Genomic DNA, 21,646 nt, shown 5'->3' on the forward strand with positions numbered 1-21,646 from the left:
TTGAGTTTTTTATTTGATTCTCAGCTTAGTGTTCATTATTTCTTTTTTCCTGCCGGGTTTGGTTATGGATTATTCTTGTTTCTCTAGTTCCATCAGGTGTGACACTGGATTGTATATTTGTGCTCTTTCAGGTGTTTTGATGTAGGCATTTAATGCTATAAACTTTCCTCTTAGCCCTGCTTTTGCTGTATCCTAGAGGTTTTGATAGGTTGTGTCACTATTATCATTTGGTTCAAAAATTTTTTAATTTCCATCTTGATATCATTGTTGGTCCAGTGATCACTCAGGAGCAGGTTATTGTTCTTAATTTGTGCTATTTCACTGAAAATTTTTCCTTTCATATCCTGTATCATGTTTTTTATTTCCTTAAGTTGGACTACATTTTTCTCTGGTGCTCCTTGATTAGCTTAGGAATCAACCTTCTGAATTCTTTTTCTAGCAATTCAGAGATTTTGTCTTGGTTTGGATCCATTGTTGATGAGCTGGTATGATCTTTTGGGGTGTTAAAGAAACGTGTTTTGTCACATTACCAGAATTGTTTTCTGGTTCCTTCTCATTTGAGTAGACTATATTAAAGGGAAGATGTGGGATTCAAGGGCTGCTATTCAGATTCTTTTATCCCAACACTACTTGATGTAGTGTTTTCCCCTTCCCCTAGGAATGGGCTTCCTGAGAGCTGAACTATGGTAATTGTTTTTGCTCTCCTGGGTCTAGCCAACCGGCAGAGCTACCAGGCTCTGGGCTGCTAGTGGGGAGTGTCTGCAAAGGGTCTTTTGATGTGATCCATCTTCAGGTCTTGCAACTATGGATATCAGTACCTGCTCTGGTGGAGGTGGCAGGGGAGTGAACTCTGTGAGGCTCGTTGGTTGTGTTTTTGTTCAGTGCGCTGGTTTTGTGCTGCTTGGCCTCCAGCCAGGAGGTGGCAATTTCAAGAGGGCATCAGCTGTGATCCTATAGGGAGGATGCAAACTTGCCCTAGGGACACCTGGTTAAGTATTCAGGATTCTTAGGCAGTGGGCAGGGCCATAGAGTTCCCAAGAGATTATGACCTTTATCCTCCGCTACCAGGGAGGGTAAAAAAAGACCACCAGGAGGGGGCAGAGAGAGGCGTGTCTGAGTTCCGCCTCTCCTTGGGCAAGGTTTGCTGTGGCTGCTGTGGGAGATGGGTGAGTGGTTCCCAGCCCAGTGGAGTTATATTTCCAGGGGGATTATGGCTGCCTCTCCTGAGTCATACAAATCGCCAGGGAAGTAGGGAAAGCTGGTAGTCACCAGCCTCACCATGCTCTCATGCAGCTGGCAGTCCTAAAGGCCGGTCTCATTCCTACCTTGCCCCTCAACAGCACCAAGTCTATTTCCAGGCAGCCGGTGATCAGGGCTGAGAACTTGACCCAGACCACAAGCCTCTCTGTTGAGAAAGCAAGCAGACTCACAGTTTTTCCATATCTCAGTGAGCCTGAAGCAGTGATCCCGCAGCAGTGATCCCGTTCCTTCAAAGGGTCTGTGGATTCTGTCATCTTTCCTAGCATGTTCCTGTGGTAGTTCTTGAAGCAATAGTTCACGATGTAAGTCTCCACACAATGTTTTGTCTGTCTGAGCAGGAGTTGCAAGCCAGTCCTACCTCCCATTCACCATCTGAATTCTAAAGTTAATTTCTTAAAGACAGCACCCGGTTGTATCTTCCTTTCTTATTCACTCTGAAAATCTGTATTTTAATTAGAATATTTAGTTCATTTGCATTTAGTGCAATTATTGATATGGATGCATTTAGAGCTACTATTTTCCTATTTGTTTTCTTTTTTTCCCCATCCATTTTCTGTTCTTTTATTCTTTCCTCTCCACCTTATTCTGACTTTTTAATTGTAAAATTTATGTACAAGCTATATCTCTTTGCACTAATTTTTAGTGCTTTCCTAAGGAAGTACTGTGCAATAGAACTTTCTGTAATGATAGAAATATTATATAATCTGAATTTTACAATATGGTAACCACTAGCTACACAGGCCATTGACCACTTAAGATAGGACTAATATAATTAAGGAACTGAATTTTTAATTTTAATTAATACAAGTTTACATAGCTATGCAGGGCAATTGTCTACACATGTTTAACAGCACAGCCGTAGAAGAAGCTAGGGAGGGAAGATGAAGGACAGGGACTGGAATGGAAGTAAATTTCTGAAGGTACCTAGTTATATATTGAAACTACATAACTGCTTTCCACAACTTAAAAGACCAAATTAGATTACAAATGAAAAAAGAATCCTTAGGAAATAAGACTTGGAGAATAGAAGCTGGACCCTAGGGCTGTTTATTACAACAAGCTGTCATTTCTAGGTCTTTCTGTGTATAGATTAGCAGAATACAAAATATTTTTAAAAAGTAACCCTTAGTTTATACTGACATTTCTATTGCAAAGTCAAACAAATTGAATAAAATCCCTATAATCTTCTATTTTAATTATAAATATTTCCAAGGCATTAGGAATATTGTGCCACTTTATATAAAATGAGAGGAACTTGAACCATACAGATTGATTTACCATTATACAATTCCCCTGTCCTTTATGCTACAGCTATCCCATGCATTATTTTATTTCTAAGTACAAAATAAACCCCAGTATGCGTCATAATTTTGTTTTAAAAAATCAATCAGATGTATTTAAAACAAGTTAAAAGGAAAAATAACAGGCTTCTATACTCACTTACTTATGTGCAATTTCCTGTTTCCATCCAACTATTCATCCGGTAGCACTGTCTTTCAACATGAAGAATTTTCTTTATCATTATTTGAAAGGCAGGTCTGCTGACAAATATTTTCTTAGCCTTTGTTTATTTTAAAATTTCTTTCACTTTCATTATTGGAGTAAATTTTAACTATATGTAGAATTCTAAATTGACTGCTTCTGTTTACTTTTCCATTCAGCACATTTAAGATGCTGTATTGCCTCCTGGCTTCCACTGTTGTAATGAGATATGAAAAAACTTTTCTGCTAATCTCTTACATGTAATGTGAGATTTTCCTAAACTTCTTTCAAAATTTTCTCTTTATCTTTGGCTTTTAGCAGTTTGTCTATGATGAGCCTTACTGTAGCTTCCTTTTTATTTTCATTCTCTACATAAATTCTCTTTGAGATTTAGTATGATTTTTATCTATATATTTCTACTTGTCAATAAATTTGAAGATTTTCCACTATTATTTAGTCAAATGTATTTCTGATATTCCAATTACATACATGTTAAACATTTTGACATGCTCTCACAAATCACTGAAGTTTTTCTTTTATTTCATTCTCTGTTCTTCAGACTGTATAATTTATATTGCTCTCACTCAAGTTCACTACTTCTTCTATCCTGTGTAAATCTGTGAAGGCCATGTAGAAATTTTTATTTCATGTAAGTTTTTTTTTTAATTCTAGAAGGTCTATCTGGTTCTTTTACCTAGTTTTATTTCTCTACTGTGATTTCTAATTTGTTTATTCATTATAAGGATATTTTCCTTTATATTCTATTTATAACAACTACTTTAAAATCCTAAATTCTTCATTTCATAATCAATCTGTATTAGTTGCCTCCTTCTCAAGTATGAATCAAATTTCCTTTTTCTTCGTATGTCTAGTGATTTTGGATTGTATCCTATACATTGTGAGATATGCCATAGAGTTCCTGGATTCTATTATACTCCCTGACAAAGAGTACATTTAAAAAAGAAAAAAAAAAAAAAATTAGCAGTTACATTGGCCAGATTCAAACTGAACCTCTAACACCTGTGGTAGGTAGCATCTGATATTTCTGTAGAGTTCACATGCATAGTTGAATTATCAGTCACATTTCTGGGCAAAGTATATACACAGAGTTTGGAGTGTCCCCTCTGTGGATCTATTTTCCAGGGATCCCCTTTAATTTTCCACCTGCTGTGTAGTCCTAAGCTTTCTATTTGGTTCTCCAAGCATTTTAGATTGTCGATTTCTATCAGTGGAGCACAAATTTCTGACCTTAACCAAAAATCTGTTAAATCCAGAATCTCAAGAAATACCACTCTATTCATCCATACATTAACTTCCTTCTATTTTCTGCCTATTTTTGATCATTCCAATGCTTTTAGCTACTTGATGTTTACATTTTTTTCCAGAATTTGTTTTTTCTATGGGAGCAAACTAGTACAGAAAGAGGAACTTCTGAAACATTGGAGTGTTTTGCTTTTTAAGCAATTTTATGACATCTTTTGAACAAAAATTGTCTAAGCTACCATACAATCAAAGTTAGAAACTGTCACTTTCTTTGGAAAATATGTTAAATGTAAAAAGTCATTTAATTGTGATAGAACATTAGGTGGCTGATTTTTAAAAATTTTGTGACTTTACTCTAAATGATAGCATCTTCTCTCTGTCTGCCCTTCCTTCAAATATTCCTGACAATTTTCTATTAGATTCAAGCTATAGGGCAAAACATTTCTTGGATTTTTATATTGATTGGTTGGTTGGTTGGTTTTTGTTTGTTCCAGTGATTTGATTTTTTGTAACATGTCTGGTACATTATTACTCTTCATTAAGGGAGAAAAACTTTAATAAACATAAAGTAAAAGAAAATCATTCTTGCAAAATATTATTCCCATGAAATACTTGGATTTCTATTATTTGCTAAACTTATTTTGAAAATAAAAAATAATAATTTGAAAATCAAAGAGGAGAAATAAATACATTAAAAAGTCTGCTGGTTGTAACTGAATATGGATAAAGTATGAATGAATTCATTTCTGTGAAATACTTCTCAAATCTGTGTATTATTAGTCAAATAACTTCTTACCTTTTGACAGCTTTGGTCAATAGGATCCACTGGAGTAGTTCTGGGATGGGTTACCCTAACATCATCTCTTCCATATTCCAGATTGGACCATAATTCAGTTATAAGTTCATTAATAAACCCTAAAAAGAATTATTACTTCAAGTCATTTATAGCATAATATTTCTTTGGATTATGAAGGAAAGATATGATGATCCCACTGACAAATCTGGTCTACTTTGACAGAAGACACATACTTGCATCTTATATAAGAAATAATCTCTTCTTGGTAGAAATTATATCTGCTATTGCTAATATACTTTTATGATATTTCATTATCATAAAACTCTGTAATAACTAAATTCTGAGAGACTATTTCCCTAGAAGACTGCTGAATTTTGAGTCCCAGCTTCTTCACTTTGGCCAGTAACTTCTCTGAGCATGTTTTCTGAAACATAAACAGGTTTATACTTTGCTCTGCAAATCAGTCAGCAAAGTAAGGCAGTCTGAAATCAGGTTGTGTTTTTCAGACGTGAGGGGAGAGAAAGAGGTAACAGGAGGCCAGGTAGGCATCCAAAGAGTGTATGCTCCCTTATTCCAATGTAACTAATTTTTTTTTTGTAATTCTACACACTAAGAATGATTCTGCATTTCATATGACTTTTGCTTCAACCCAGTCTTTAAATTCTTATGAGTCATACTATACAACTAAATGAAAATGAATATAAAACCCAATTATCAAATTAGTCTATTAAAAAATCAAGTAGAAAAATCATCTGGAAAAGTGTAAAACACAACATTTAATCATAAAATAAGGAAGTTCATAACAACAATATTAGATCAGAAAGGGTCTTCTGGTATGAGAGAAAAAATACGGGCTCTAAAACTGAGAATATTAGAGTTTACATTCCAAATATGCCAGTTTATTAGCTGTTCATCCTTGCAAAAATCCCGTGACTTCCTGGAGCCTTAGTTCTCCCATTTGAAAATTGAAATAATGATGCCATATTCCACGGTTGCCATGAAGTATCAACAGGACAATACATGTGAAGTTCCTAATATAGTACCTAAGACATTGGAGAAGCGCAAAAAACTGTCGTCTTCCTCCTGTACTTTGAAAACTACACTTACTCCTCTCATGAAAAGTTTGGGACTATCATGCTCAGAAGCTTAATGACTTTACCAAGGGTGAGATCTGAGATGAAATTTAGTCTCCAAATACTTCAGTTAATGTGCTCTGAATACTACACTACATGAATTTTATTCTAAGTAGAAGAAAAAAATTAGTGGTTCAGTTTAGGACAATTTTTTTTTTTTTTTTTTTACAAGGAAACATGTTTCATAATACAAGTAGTCCAGATCGGACAAAAAACAAATTTAAAATATACTATAGGAAAAGTATTTGTATTTAAAGAGAGAATCAGTAGTGATCACTCATGTTATAATTCAACTCTAAGCCTTGAAAAAAACATTGTCATAGCATCTCTATCAGGGATTATATCTTCTTCAGAGCTCAGATAACCTTAATATAAGACATATTGGCCGGGTGTAGTGGTTCACACCTGTAATCCCAGCACTTTGGGAGGCCAAGGCAGGCGAATCACCTGAGGTCAGAGTTCAAGACCAGCCTGGCCAACACAGTGAAACCCCATCTCTACCAAAAATACAAAAATTAGCCAGGCATGGTGGTGGGTGCCTGTAATCTCAGCTACTTAGGAGGCTGAGGCAGGAGAATCACTTGAACCCAGGAGGCGGAGGTTGCAGTGAGCTGAGACTGTGCCACTGCACTCCAGCCTGGGCAACAAAAGTGAAATTCTCTGTCTCATTAAAAAAAAAAGAAAAAAAAAGACATATTAAATTTCCAATGTTTTAACTTCTTACAAATCAAATGGACAGGGAAGAATATACACTTACTGCCAACTTCAAAGATAATGTGAAAGCTAAGTGATGAGACAAATGATTTCAAGAAGAAAAGAGGGAGCAAGGGAATTAGGAAATTTTATGTAAATGAGTGTAAACTTTGAAGCATATATAAGCCACTGACAATGAGCATTAGATAATCCTATCAGATGGAACTGTACTGAGAGAAGATGATATTCTTCTGATTTATAAGATGAAGGAAGATTCTTAAAGCATTAAGTACGTTTCTCCTGAGTTCATTATTTGCCTTTGGTTCAAGGCAAGAGAACAAGGTGGTATACATTTCATAGAAACACAAAACTATTGGAATTTGATGGAAGAAAGACAAAAAGAAAATCCTGTAACTTTCTTTTACATAAGGTCTAACTTAGTAAAAAGAATTTTAGAGTAAATATCCTGATACTTGATTGTGCCAGTTACATTTTCAGTTGGCTTCCTCATTTTATGTTTAAAATAATTATAATTCTAATGAAAAGAAACATTTACCTGACTTTTTTAGTGCAACGCCACCTGCTGCTGTTGATGCCACTTGTGTAACCAAAACTCCATAGCCAAAATTTTTATGCCTGCTGACCTAACAACATAAATATGGAACAGCAATGAGAAGCAAGAAAACATGGCATGCTAACTAGACATTCCTTCAAGATGGTAAGAATTGCAAAAACAAACTCTGAAAAATATTTTAAAATCATACCTAAGATCTTAAAAAGCCCAAAACTCTAGGGATATTTAGTATGACACAAAAAAAGCTGATTACAACCCAGTGACCTTTGGCCTTTTACTGTTTAAGACTAAAATACATTGCAAATGTATTTAATAGTAAAATAATAGAACGCCTCTACAAATATTTTTGTTTCCTTTAAAATGTGAGGCCTAAACCTTCACTGACATATACATTTAGACTCAATAGGTTTCTTTCTCTAGGAAAACCACCCAGTTTCACTACATCCAGATGTTTGATATCATAATTATAAAACATATGATAATTAACTGCATTCTTCAATTCCATCTGGTTATTTGCAATTCTGTAAATACAGCCACAGACACTAATATCAACTCTCTAATGTTTTCCTAAAAAAAAAAAATCAAGTTGACTATTACAATGCTATATGGTTTTTTAATTGAGGCTTAATAACTTCTTCATACACGGAAAACAGAATGATGTTCTTAATGGCTTTTGCAACTACAAAAACTCCCTTTGCCTGTGGCAGATGGTAATTCATACCTGTAATTTTTTTGCATATCGGTTGAACATAAATGTCATACATTCATTGATAGCACCTGTTCTTTGAAGAAGTAGTAATCCTTTGGGGGTGGCAGCAAAATGTAGTAAATCATCTAGCAAATTATCTTCCCAAGCCATACTGAAATGGGTAAAAGAAAGAGCTTTGTTTAAGATACTAAAAACTGAAAACAAAGACTATGTCTTAGCTGAGCTTAACCCTGTTTACAATTAAAGCTACACAGTACATATTGGTTGCAAACTAATCAATAAAGGTTTAAAATTAAATAAAAACATGGTTTCTTTGGTAGTGAATTCTTTTATTCCTACATTTTCTATACCTATAAGTTCTCTTCACTGAAGTAAAAAAATGTTAACTGCATATGTCAGCATTTTTATTATACCTAGGTTCTCTCATCTGTATACTAATTTCATTCTATTTTCCTATTAATATTCTGCTGTGCATGAATTCTCCGAACCTCAACTCCCTATAAAAATTCTTGAAGATAACATTGGAAAAACTCATCTGGGCATTAGCTTATGCAATTCATGACTAAGACCCCAAAAGCAATTTCAACAAAAACAAAAATAAATAAATGGGACATAATTAAACTAAAAAGCTTCTGCAAAGCAAAAGAAATAAGTAGAGTCACCACAACCCAGAGTGGGAGAAAATATTCACAAACTATGCAATGTCTAACAAAGGACTAATTTCCAGAATCTACAAAGAAGCCAAAGAAATCAGCAAGAAGAAAAAACAAATAATCTCATTTAAAAGTGGACAAAGGACATGAAGAAACAAATCTCAAAACATACAAACAGCTGACAAGCAGTTGAAAAAAAAATGTTCAACATCACTAATCATCAGGGAAATGCAAATTAAAACCACTTACTCCTGCAAGAAAAAAAGGCCATAATTAAAAAGTCAAAAAAACAATAAATGTTGGTATGTATGTGGTGGGACTCTTTTACACTGCTGGTGGGAATGTAAACTAGTACAACCACTATTGAAAACAATATGGAGATTCCTTAAAGAACTAAAAGTAGAACTACCATTTGATTCAGCAATCCCACTGCTGGGTATCTACCCAAAGGAAAAGAAGTCATTACATGAAAAAGCCACAGGCAAAAGCATGTTAATAGGAGCACAATTCACAATTGCAAAGATATGAAACCAATCTAAGTGCCCATCAACCAATATGTGAATAAAGAAATTGTAGTACATATACGCCATGGAATTCTACTTGGTCATTTAAAAAAAAGGAAATAATGTCTTTTGCACCAAGCTTGATGGAGCTGGAGGCCATTTTTCTAAGTTAAGTGACTCAGAAATAAAAAAACAAATATCATATGCTCTCACTTAAAGTGGAAGCTAAGCTCTGAGGATGCAAAGGCATAAGCATGATATAATGGACTTTGGGGGTACAGGAGGGAAATTTGGAAGGGGGGTAAGGGATAAAAAATGACATATTGGGTACAGTGTATACTGCTTGAGTGATGGATGCACAAAAAGCTCAGAAATCACCACTGAAGAATGTATCCATGTAACCAAAAGCACCTGTACCCTGAAAACTATTGAAATAAAAATCAAAATAATAACTATTGAAATTAAAAATGAAAATTAATGATTAAAAAATGAGATCTAAAAATTACCTCAAAAATAAACTATAGAAATGTTTTTTCTCACCCTTTAATGCAAAAAAAAACAAAAAACAAAAAAAACAAAGCAGCTAATTGTGTGATAACTATATTAGAAAATAAATTATAGCAAATGTTTAGGGAATTAACTATTTGTTGAACCATTACACCGTTAAGGAAATGCAGAAGGCTTTTTGTTTGATTGTTTTGTAAGCTAAACTATACCTACCTTAAAAAAAATTCAAATTCCACTTCAACATCTCTTTAACAAAGAATAGCCCTTCAAGTTCTCCCTAATTACCATTTTAGACTATGCCAATACTCGATTAAAAAATAAGGACAGAACCCAGAAAAATATGTTGCCAGAGTTTAGTTCAAAAAATCTATTTTCCCCATTAATCTGACTCTATATCCTACTGATATCTGTAAAGGAACATGGAGACATCTTCATTAAAATTTGATATAAATATTGATTTAAATAATTTTCCAACGTCAAAACCTAATTGAAGTGCACTCCCAACACATTTAGAAAAATCATATTTTAAATATGAACACACTTCATTGGTACTTGAGAAAATATTATTTCTACTGAACTCTCCAGTTAACTTTCCAACTTTAGTATTTAGTAATTCTCCAAATTTTCTGGAAACATGATAATAAGTCACATTTCCTAATCTAAGATGTAAAACCAGAATGAAACAAGCGTAATAAATATTGTTAGATTTTTAATGGCTATGAGTATTGTATGATCTCTAAAGTTCTTCCAAACTAATTTTCCTTGAACCTGTATATATACATTTACCATCCAGTAAAACATTTTTGCCATAGTTTTCTATTACATTTTAATAAATTTTAAATTTATTTCAGTAAATATAATAAATAGATGACTTTCATCAATTGTACTTACATGTTTTGGGATTCCTGGCTTACTGAAGAAACAGAATCAGAACCCTCTACTGGAGTAGGAATTCTTTCTGATAGCAAACTTGTCTAAAAAAATAGCAGAATAATTTATATTATTTTTCTTACTGATAGCACTACCCATAAGATTTCCTATGCTGCATCTTTGTTTTATCCTTAATGTTATTAAAATCAAAGTTATCTTCAAATTTTAAATTATCTGGTTGTTAATTAAATATTATGTGACATATTTTACAAATAAACCATATTAAATGGGGGTAAAAGACTTAGTTGTCCATTGATATACACATATATGGCTATTGCTACATTACAATCTCTAGTATCCACAATGAAAACCCAGCTGTCTCTAAAAATTACTTTAAAATAACTCCCAAAGAGTGTTAGTCTATGTAAGGAAAATTAACCTAAAGCCTCATCTAGGAGAAGAAAAGAATCTGCAGTACCCATTTAAGTCTTAGAACTTTGTCCCACTGGGAAAGGAGATACTGCAGTCATCCTGTGCCAAATTAAGATGCATTATCTTCCCTAGAGTACTGTGATGCTAAAGAAGTCATATTTGCCCAGTTAACTATTTCAACCAAAGTACAACACTAGAATGGTGCTTACATTTGAAATAAAGATTTGCAGGGAGGAAAAACGAAGCTTGAAAATACTTACCTTTTTCCACGCCTTTGCTATAGATTCATGCAAACTGTAAGTGATTAACACCTGCAAGCCTTCACATGTACTATATATCTGACGACACACAGAAATAAAAGCTCCTTTAACCATAGGCAACATTTGTGATCCAGAAAATATAGAAATATCTTCATCAAGAAGTTTTTTCGAAAACTGGGCAATTATATGAGCACCTGTAGAACTAAAAGATGATACCTGAAAGTGATTCCAAGGTTATATTAATCTTGACTTCATAAAGCTATACCAAAAAGGCTAGTCTTGTCACAAAAACTCTTCATTTGCTTGGATCCCTTTTAGTCCTCCTCTAACCTTTCTCAGATATGTCAATATTCATGTTCCCACCCATGTGCAGATGTCTAGCAATGAGAACAATTTCGGTGGGATGGAAGGAAAAAATATAGAGACAGTGAAAAAGCAGCAAAACTTTACAATTAAAAGATTATGGATGCATTGAGACCACGGCCATGTAGATAAGTACTGTCAATTCTATAGTGAAAACATAATCCTAAATGCTCCATTCCTAGCACTTACTGACACATTCCCCATCCCATTAACAGGACTTAGTTCCCCTATATCAAAGGCTGAGAAATGTTTTTTTTTTTTTTGAGATGGAGTCTCGCTCTGTCACCCAGACTGGAGTGCAATGGCGCGGTCTTGGCTCACTCTGCCCTCCGGGTTCAAGCAATTCTCCTGCCTCAGCCTCCTGAGTAGCTGGGATTACAGGTACATGCCACCATGCCTGGCTAATTTTTGTACTTTTTTAGTAGAGACAGGATTTCACTATATTGGCCAGGTTTCACCATATTGGCCAAGCTGGTCTCGAACTCCTGACCTCAGGTGATCCACCTGCCTCGGTCTCCCAAAGTGCTGAGATACAGGTGTCCGGCCAGCTGAGACACTTTTAAAAGTAATAATAGATAATAATAATAGATAAGTACTTAATAAATGCTCAGAATTTACACAAGTTAAATGGTGTGCATTAGATTGTTGTAGTTACAGGTCCTAATATTTTCCCCCATGCCAATATTTGTTGGGAAATTTGTTGGGAAAACAAATTTGTTGGGAAAACAGTCATGTTTATTTGGATAACTGCTTTACCATGCTTTACCATGGTATCATTTAACTTTTTTCTCTAGTTCTCCATATATCCTATAAAGTGATCATTAGATCTAGAAGATTATTTAGATTTAAGTTTAATTTCTTTTGTTTCCTTTCCTTTTTTTTCCTTGGTAAAATAACTTCATAGTTGGTTGCCGCTGTCTACCTCCTATTGAATGAAGCACTATCTGGATGTCCCAATTTTAGTGGTGCTAAAGATCACTGGTCAGATGGTATCACCCTGACCTCTCTAGTATGTAGTCCTCCCCATCAACCTTTCACCTAATGATTTAGCATTCATTAATGATCATTTCCTACATCTACTATTTCATTAAGGGTTATCAAATTATGATTTTTCTGATTATATCATTTATCTTGCATTTATTAGCTAGAATTCTTCTGTGACGAACTTTTCCTCATTAATGTTTTAGTTACACTAAAATACAGTTTGTACAGAAAAGGCTAGAAAAAATGCTTAAATTTTCTTTTTATCAATTTGCATACTAATAAGTTGGTGTCCTAGCAATTTCAGCAGGTAACTGATAAAGTTCATTTTTTGTTTGTTTTCTATTTTAGTGCCTTTTCAAATGCATGTATTTTTTATATACTTTATGTATGTCAATCATTGTAGTCATTATTTTTCTGATTCTCAAATTGTCCATCTTAAGCCAGTAGGAGGCCCCTTCTGGTTGGCTCTGGGGTCCTTTTGACACTATCCCATTGGTCTTAGATTGCTTCTAAAACGGTAAGATATCCCAGCATCATCCTCCACACTTCCTGGCCCAGACCCAGAATCAGCTACTCCTGTCTCTTCTTAGAACACAAAGATATTTAGACAATACAGATAACAGCTCACAGTGAAGCAGTTGCTACTATTCCACTGATAGTGCTGGGAAAAATATAACTTAAGAAAAAAAAAAGTTCATAATTTTATTTTTATTATGAAGATTCAGGTTTCTTACTTAACTTTATACTTTTATCTTTTTCTCTTATATTGAAAATCTTAGTTCCTTATAACATTACTATAATTACTTATTTGCTCTATAATTATGTATAACAATTTCAAAACAGCAACAGCAATATTACTTCTAAACATATACTAAATGCAGTTTAAGATTACTTTGAGGATGTTTTTCACCTTAGAATATATCCCACTGGAAATTATCAATCAAAATTACATTATTTGAGCTAATTCTTTTCTCTGCATGAATATGTCACTAACTTGATTGATATCTAAATTTACTAATACCTTTGTTTGCAGCTTTTAAATATTGTGGTTTTTATTTTTATTTATTTTTTTTTTACATTTAGTACATAAACAGCAAGATGAGTCCAAAGTCAAATCTAGGTATAATTAAGGTATAATCCTAGATATCTTGTTTCCACATCTGTTTCTCCATATTTTTCTCTCCCCTCTCCTAATATTAACCATTTTCATTAGTTTTCACTTTGTCCATTCATCAGTCTCTTTTAAAAACATAAACAAATATGATCATTCACATTTCTTTGTACCATACAAAAGGTAGCATTCCATTAACATTCTTCTGTTTTCCTTTATTCACTTAACAACATATCCTGAAAAAAACTCCACAGAAACACACAAAAAGATTCCCTTTCACAGACAGCTCAGTGCTCCATTGTGTAAACATAATTCAATCAACTAGCCTCTTATTGAACATTTGAGATTATTTCAGTCTTCCATTAATATAAATAATCAGAATCTATAGTTTTAACTGGACAAAGAAGATTCAGAAGAAAATCTAATATTTTATGCCTTCTCTGTTTAACTTCAAATGTGAGGGAGACTTTAATATTAAAAGAAAGAAAGAGAGAGAGAGAGAAGAAGAAAGAAAGGAAAGGAAAAGGAAAGGAAAAGGAAAAGGAAAGGGAAAGGAAAGGGAAAGGGAAAGGGAAAGGAAAGGAAAGGAAAGGAAAGGAAAGGAAAGGAAAGGAAAGGAAAGGAAGCCAGATGCAGTGGTTCATGACTGTAATCCCAGGAGTTTGGGAAGCCAAGACGAGTGGATCACTTGAGGTCAGGAGTTCGAGACCAGCCTGGACAACAGGGTGAAACGCCATCTCTACCAAAAATACAAAAATTAGCCCAACACGGTGGCACACACCTATAGTCTCAGTTACTCTGTAGGCTGAGGCAGGAGAATCGCTTGAACCTGGGAGATGGAGGTTGCAGTGAGCAGAAATCCCACAACTGCATTCCAACTTGGGCAGCAGAGAGAGATTCCATCTCAAAAAAAAAAAAAAAAGAACCCAAATCTCATAAAGATAATGATTGGGAAAAATCTGACTACATGTAAATTAATAATGCCTATATAGAAAAAAAAAACTCAAATAGGGTTAAGTGGTAGACAATAAAAAGAAGTCTTAGAACTCATGACAAAGAATTAGTCTTCCAAATTTTGAAAACAGTTGTTATTCATAAAGACCTCTAGTTAAACATGGCAGACTGAACATATACATTCACTGCTCCCTCCATAAATACTAAAATTCAAAAGTAAAAGAATTTTCCAGTAGGCAATAAAACCATCAAAGACAAGGAGAATGGAAATGATGTGGTAATAAAATTTTAGAACCTGGAAATCAAAATAACAAGCAGTAATTTGGGACATAGAAAAACCTCAATTATCAGCCACAATCTGAAAAACAGAATAAACCTGATTCATCTTACAGAAACTCTCAAAAACACACGGGGGGTGGGGGGACATGCCTAAGATGGCCAAATAGGAACAGCTCCAGCCTCCAGCTCCCAGCGTGAGTGACACAGAAGACGGGTGATTTCTGCATTTTCAACTGAGGTACCGGGTTCATCTAATTGAGGAGTGCCGGAAAATCGGTGCTGGTCAGCTGCTGCAGCCCAACCAGCGAGACCCGAAGCAGGGCGAGGCATCGCCTGACCTGGGAAGCGCAAGAGAGAAGGGAATCCCTTTTCCTAGCCAAAGGAAACTGAGACACACAACACCTGGAAAATAGGGTAACTCCCACCCTAATACTGCGCTTTACCAAGGGTCTTGGCAAACAGCACACCAGGAGATTATATCCCACACCTGGCCCGGAGGGTCCCATGCCCACGGAGCCTCCCTCATTGCTAGTACAGCAGTCTGAGATCTAACTGCAAGGTGGTAGTGAGGCTGGAGGAGGGGCGCCCACCATTGCTGAGGCTTCAGTGGGTAAACAAAGTCACCGGGAAGCTCGAATTGGGTGGAGCCCACTGCAGCTCAAGGAGGCCAGCCTGCCTCTGTAGACTCCTCCTCTGGGGAAAGGGCATAGCTAAACAAAAAGCAGCATAAACCTTGGCAGAGGTAAATGCCCCTGTCTGATAGCTTTGAAGAGAGCAGTGGATCTCCCAGCACGGAGGCTGAATGGACAGACGGCCTGCTCAAGTGGGTCCCTGACCCCTGAGTAGCCTAACTGGGAGACATTCCCAACTAGGTGCAGACCAACACCTCACACCTCACATGGCTGGGTACACCTCTGAGACAAAGCTTCCAGAGCAAGAATCAGAAAGCAACACTCACTGTGCAGCAATATTCTATCTTCTGGAGCCTCCGTTGCTGACACCCAGGCAAACAGGGTATGGAGTGGACCTCAAGCAAACTCCAACAGACCTACAGCTGAGGTTCCTGACTGTTAGAAGGAAAACTAACAAATAGAAAGGACACCCACACCAAAATCCCATCAGTACGTCACCATCATCAAAGACCAAAGGCAGATAAAACCTCAAAGATGAGGAAAAAGCAGGGCAGAAAAGCTGGAAATTCAAAAAGTCTGAGCGTATCTCCCCCTTCAAAGGAAGGCAGTTCATCGCCAGCAACAGAACAAAGCTGGACAGAGAATGACTTTGACAAGTTGAGAGAAGAAGACTTCAGTCGATCAAACTTCTCAGAGTTAAAGGAGGAACTACGTAACCAGCGCAAAGAAACTAAAAACCTTGAAGAAAGAATGGATGAATGGATAACTAGAATAATCAATGCAGAGAAGACCTTAAAAGAACTGATAGAGATGAAAACTATAACACGAGAAATACATGACAAATGCACAAGCTTCAGTAACTGACTCATCAACTGGAAGAAAGAGTATCAGCGATTGAAGATCAAATGAATGAAATGAAGCGAGAAGAGAAGTGTGGAGAAAAAGAGTAGAAAGAAATGAACAAAGCCTCCAAGAAGTATGGGATTATGTGAAAAGACCAAATCTACGTCTGATTGGGGTGCCTGAAAGTGACGGGGAAAATGGAACCAAGTTGGAAAACACTCTTCAGGATATCATCCAGGAGAACTTCCCCAACCTAGTAAGGCAGGCCAACATTCAAACTCAGGAAATACAGAGAAACACCACAAAGATACTCCTCGAGAAGAGCAACTCCAAGACACATAATTGCCAGATTCACCAAAGTTGAAATGAAGGAAAAAATCTTAAGGGCAGCCAGAGAGAAAGGTCGGGTTACACACAAAGGGAAGCCCATCAGACTAACAGCAGATCTCTCTGCAGAAACTCTCCAAGCCAGAAGAGAATGGGGGCCAATATTCAACATTCGTAAAGAAAAGAATTTTCAACCCAGAATTTCATATCCAGCCAAACTAAGTTTCATAAGTGAAGGAGAAATAAAATCCTTTACAGACAAGCAAATGCTTAGAGATTTTGTCACCACCAGACCTGCCCTACAAGAGATCCTGAAGGAAGCAATAAACATGGAAAGGAACAACAGGTAAAACCATTGCAAAAACATGTCAAAATGTAAAGTCCATCGATACTAGGAAGAAACTGCATCAACTAGCGAGCAAAATAACCAGCTCGTGTCATAATGACAGGATCAAGTTCACACATAACAATATTAACCTTAAATGTAAATGGACTAAATGCTCCAATTAAAAGACACAGACTGGCAAACTGATAAAGAGTCAAGATCCATCAGTTTGCTGTATTCAGGAGACCCATCTCACACGCAGAGACACACAAGGCTCAAAATAAAGGGATGGAGGAAGATCTACCAAGCAAATGGAAAACAAAAAAGAGCAGGGGTTGCAATCCTAGTCTCTGATAAAACAGACTCTAAACCATCAAAGATCAAAAGAGACAAAGAAGGCCATTACATAATGGTAAAGGGATCAATTCATCAGGAAAAGTTAACTATCCTAAATATATATGCACACAATACAGGAGCACCCAGATTCATAAAGCAAGTCCTTAGAGACTTACAGAGAGACTTAGACTCCCATACAATAATAATGGGAGACTTTAACATCCCACTGTCAACATTAGGCAGATCAACGAGACAGAAAGTAAACAAGGATATCCAGGAATTGAACTCATCTCTGCACCAAGCAGACCTAATAGACATCTACAGAACTCTCCACCCCAAATCAACAGAATATACATTCTTCTCAGCACCACATTGCACTTATTCCAAAATTGACCACATAATTGGAAGTAAAGCACTCCTCAGCAAATGTACAAGAACAGAAATTATAACAAACTGTCTCTCAGACCACAGTGCAATTAAACTAGAACTCAGGACTAAGACACTCAATCAAAACCGCTCAACTACATGGAAACTGAACAACCTGCTCCTGAATGACTACTGGGTACATAACGAAATGAAGGCAGAAATAAAGATGTTCTTTGAAACCAATGAGAACAAAGATACAACATACCAGAATCTCTGGGACACATTTAAAGCAGTGTGTAGAGGGAAATTTATAGCACTAAATGCCCACAAGAGAAAGCTGGAAAGATCTAAAATTGACACCCTAACATCACAATTAAAAGAACTAGAGAAGCAAGAGCAAACTCATTCAAAAGCTAGCAGAAGGCAAGAAATAACTAAGATGAGAGCAGAACTGAAGGAGATAGAGACACAAAAAACCCTCCAAAAAATCAATGAATCCAGGAGCTGGTTTTTTGAAAAGATCAACAAAATTGATAGACCGCTAGCAAGACTAATAAAGAAAAAAAGAGAGAAGAATCAAATAGACGCAATAAAAAATGATAAAGGGGATATCAACACCGATCCCACAGAAATACTAACTACCATCAGAGAATACTATAAACACCTCTACGCAAATAAACCAGAAAACCTAGAGGAAATGGATAATTTCCTGGACACTTACCCTTTCCCAAGACTAAACCATGAAGAAGTTGAATCCCTGAATAGACCAATAGCAGGCTCTGAAATTGAGGCAATAATTAATAGCCTACCAACCAAAAAAAGTCCAGGACCAGACAGATTCACAGCTGAATTCCACCAGAGGTACAAGGAGTTGGTTCCATTCCTTCTGAAACTATTCCAATCAACAGAAAAAGAGGGAATCCTCCCTAACTCATTTTATGAGGCCAACATCATCCTGATACCAAAGCCTACAGATATAAAACAAAAAAAGAGAATTTTAGACCAATATCCCTGATGAACATAGATGCAAAAATTCTCAATAAAATACTGGCAAACCGAATCCAGCAGCACATCAAAAAGCTTATCCACCACGATCAAGTGGGCTTCATCCTTGGGACGCAAGGCTGGTTCAACATACGCAAATCAATAAACGTAATCCAGCATATAAACAGAAACAAAGACAAGAACCACATGATTATCTCAATAGATGCAGAAAAGGCCTTTGACAAAATTCAACAGCCCTTCATGCTAAAAACTCTCAATAAATTCGGTATTGATGGAATGTATCTCAAAATAATAAGAGCTATTTATGACAAACCCACAGCCAATATCATACTGAATGGGCAAAATCTAGAAGCATTCCCTTTCAAAACTGGCACAAGATAGGATGCCCTCTCTCACCACTCCTATTCAACACAGTGTTGGAAGTTCTGGCTAGGGGAATAAGGCAAGAGAAAGAAATAAAGGGTATTCAGTCAGGAAAAGAAGAAGTCAAATTGTCCCTGTTTGCAGATGACATGACTGTATATTTAGAAAACCCCATCGTCTCAGCCCAAAATCTCCTTAAGCTGATAAGCAACTTCAGCAAAGTCTCAGGATACAAAATCAATGTGTAAAAATCACAAGCATTCCTATACACCAATAACAGACAGCCAAATCATGAGTGAACTCCCATTCACAATTGCTTCAAAGAGAATAAAATACCTAGGAATCTAACTTACAAGGGATGTGAAGGACCTCTTCAAAGAGAACTACAAACCACTGCTCAACAAAATAAAAGAGGACACAAACAAATGGAAGAACATTCTATGCTCATGGATAGGAAGAATCAATATTGTAAAAATGGCCATACTGTCCAAGGTAATTTATAGATTCAGTGCCATCCCCATCAAGCTACCAATGACTTTCTTCACAGAATTGGAAAAAACTACTTTAAAGTTCATATGGAACCAAAAGAGTCTGCATTGCCAAGACAATACTAAGCCAAAAGAACAAAGCTGGACGCATCTCACTACCTGACTTCAAACTATACTACAAGGCTACAGTAACCCAAACATCATGGTACTGTTACCAAAACAGAGTTAAAGACCAATGGAACAGAACAGAGCCCTTGGAAATAATGTTACACCTCTACAACCATCTGATCTTTGACAAACCTGACAAAAACAAGAAATGGGGAAAGGATTCCCTATTTAATAAATGGTGCTGGGAAAACTGGTTAGCCATATATAGAAAGATGAAACTAGATCCCTTCCTTACACTTTGTACAAAAATTAATTCAAGATAGATTAAAGACTTAAATGTTAGACCTAAAACCATCAAAACCCTAGAAGAAAACCTAGGCAATACATGGGCAAGGACTTCATGACTAAAACACCAAAAGCAATGGAAACAAAAGACAAAACTGACAAATGGGATCTAATTAAACTAAAGAGCTTCTGCACAGCAAAAGAAACTACCATCAGAGTGAACAGGCAACCTACAGAATGGGAGAACATTTTTACAATCTACTCATCTGACAAAGGGCTAATATCCAGAATCTACAAAGAACTTAAAAAAATTTACAAGAAAAAATCAAACAACCCATCAAAACATGGGCAAAGGATATGAACAGACAGCTCTCAAAAGAAGATATTTATGCAGTCAACAGACACATGAAAAAATGCTCATCATCACTGGCCATCAGAGAAATGCAAATCAAAATCACAATGAGATACCATCTCACATCAGTTAGAATGGCGACCATTAAAAAGCCTGGAAACAACAGGTGCTGGAGAGGATGTGGAGAAATAGGAACACTTTTACACTGTTGGTAGTACTGTAAACTATTTCATCCATTGTGGAAGACAGTGTGGCGATTCCTCAAGGATCTAGAACTAGAAATACCATTTGACCCAGCCATCCCATTACTGGGTATATACCCAAAGGATTATAAATCATGCTGCTATAAAGACACATGCACATGTATGTTTATTGCGGCACTATTCACAACAGCAAAGACTTGGAAACAACACAAATGTCCATCAATGATAGACTGGATTAAGCAAATGTGGCACATATACACCATGGAATACTATGCAGCCATAAAAAAGGATGAGTTCATGTCCTTTGTAGGGACATGGATGAAGCTGGAAACCATCATTCTCAGCAAACTATCACAAGGACAGAAAACCAAACAGCACATGTTCTCACTCATAGTTGGGAACTGAACAATGAGAACACTTGGACACAGGGCAGGGAACATCACACACCGGGGCCTGTCATGGGGTGTGGTAGGGGGAAGCGGGAGGGATAGCATTAGGAGACATACCTAATGCAAATGACAAGTTAATAGGTGCAGCACACCAACATGGCACATGTATACATATGTAACAAACCTGCACGTTGTGCACATGTACCCTAGAACTTAAAGTATAACTTAAAAAAAAAAAAAAAAAAAAAGACCTGTTGAATTCAGTTTGGCCTAAAACTGCCTCCTTGAATATTTTAAGTTCAGCCTAAACATTTATCTGTACATAGTGAACTATAACCTAGATGGAAGTGTAAACAGACCGTAACCTACTCTTATACCAATCATCACTGGCCGACTAAAGTGGGCCAACTGTTCAAACTGTGTTCAAATAATGCAAACAGCAAGCTGTCACCAAAATGACTTTTTCTATACCTCACTTACACTTTCTGTGCATCATTTTTCTGTTTCTGTTCATAAATCTTCCACCATGCGGCTGTGCTGGAGTTTCTCTGAGCCTACTCTGGCTAAGGAGGCTGCTTGATTCGCAAATTGTTCTTTGCTTAATGAAACTCTGTTAAATTAAAAAAAAAAAAAAACAAAAAGCTGGGCGCAGTGGCTCATGCCTATAATACTAGCACTTTAGTAGGCCAACGTGGGCAGATCATGAGGTCGGGAGGTCGAGACCTGCCTGGCCAATATGCTCAAACCCCATCTCTACTAAAAATACAAAAATAAGCCAGGTGTGGTGGCACACGGCTG

The 21,646-nt window shown here is 36.2% G+C and overlaps 1 protein-coding gene across 1 annotated transcript in view; it reads right to left on the bottom strand.

Annotated features, from left to right (window-relative positions):
* The window catches only part of TBC1D32 (TBC1 domain family member 32), a 227,788-nt gene that overhangs the window by 147,943 nt on the left and 58,199 nt on the right, over positions 1–21,646 (bottom strand). The window contains exons 17-21 of the mRNA XM_038000966.2: positions 11,136–11,337; positions 10,465–10,547; positions 7,923–8,061; positions 7,184–7,271; positions 4,802–4,920 (exon numbers count right to left, since the gene is read on the bottom strand). Of these exons, the coding sequence (XP_037856894.2) occupies positions 4,802–4,920; positions 7,184–7,271; positions 7,923–8,061; positions 10,465–10,547; positions 11,136–11,337 (631 nt within the window). The remainder of the gene's footprint in view (positions 1–4,801; positions 4,921–7,183; positions 7,272–7,922; positions 8,062–10,464; positions 10,548–11,135; positions 11,338–21,646) is intronic.

The sequence above is a fragment of the Chlorocebus sabaeus genome, chromosome 13 (genome assembly GCF_047675955.1).
Source record: "Chlorocebus sabaeus isolate Y175 chromosome 13, mChlSab1.0.hap1, whole genome shotgun sequence".
Lineage (NCBI taxonomy): Eukaryota > Metazoa > Chordata > Mammalia > Primates > Cercopithecidae > Chlorocebus > Chlorocebus sabaeus.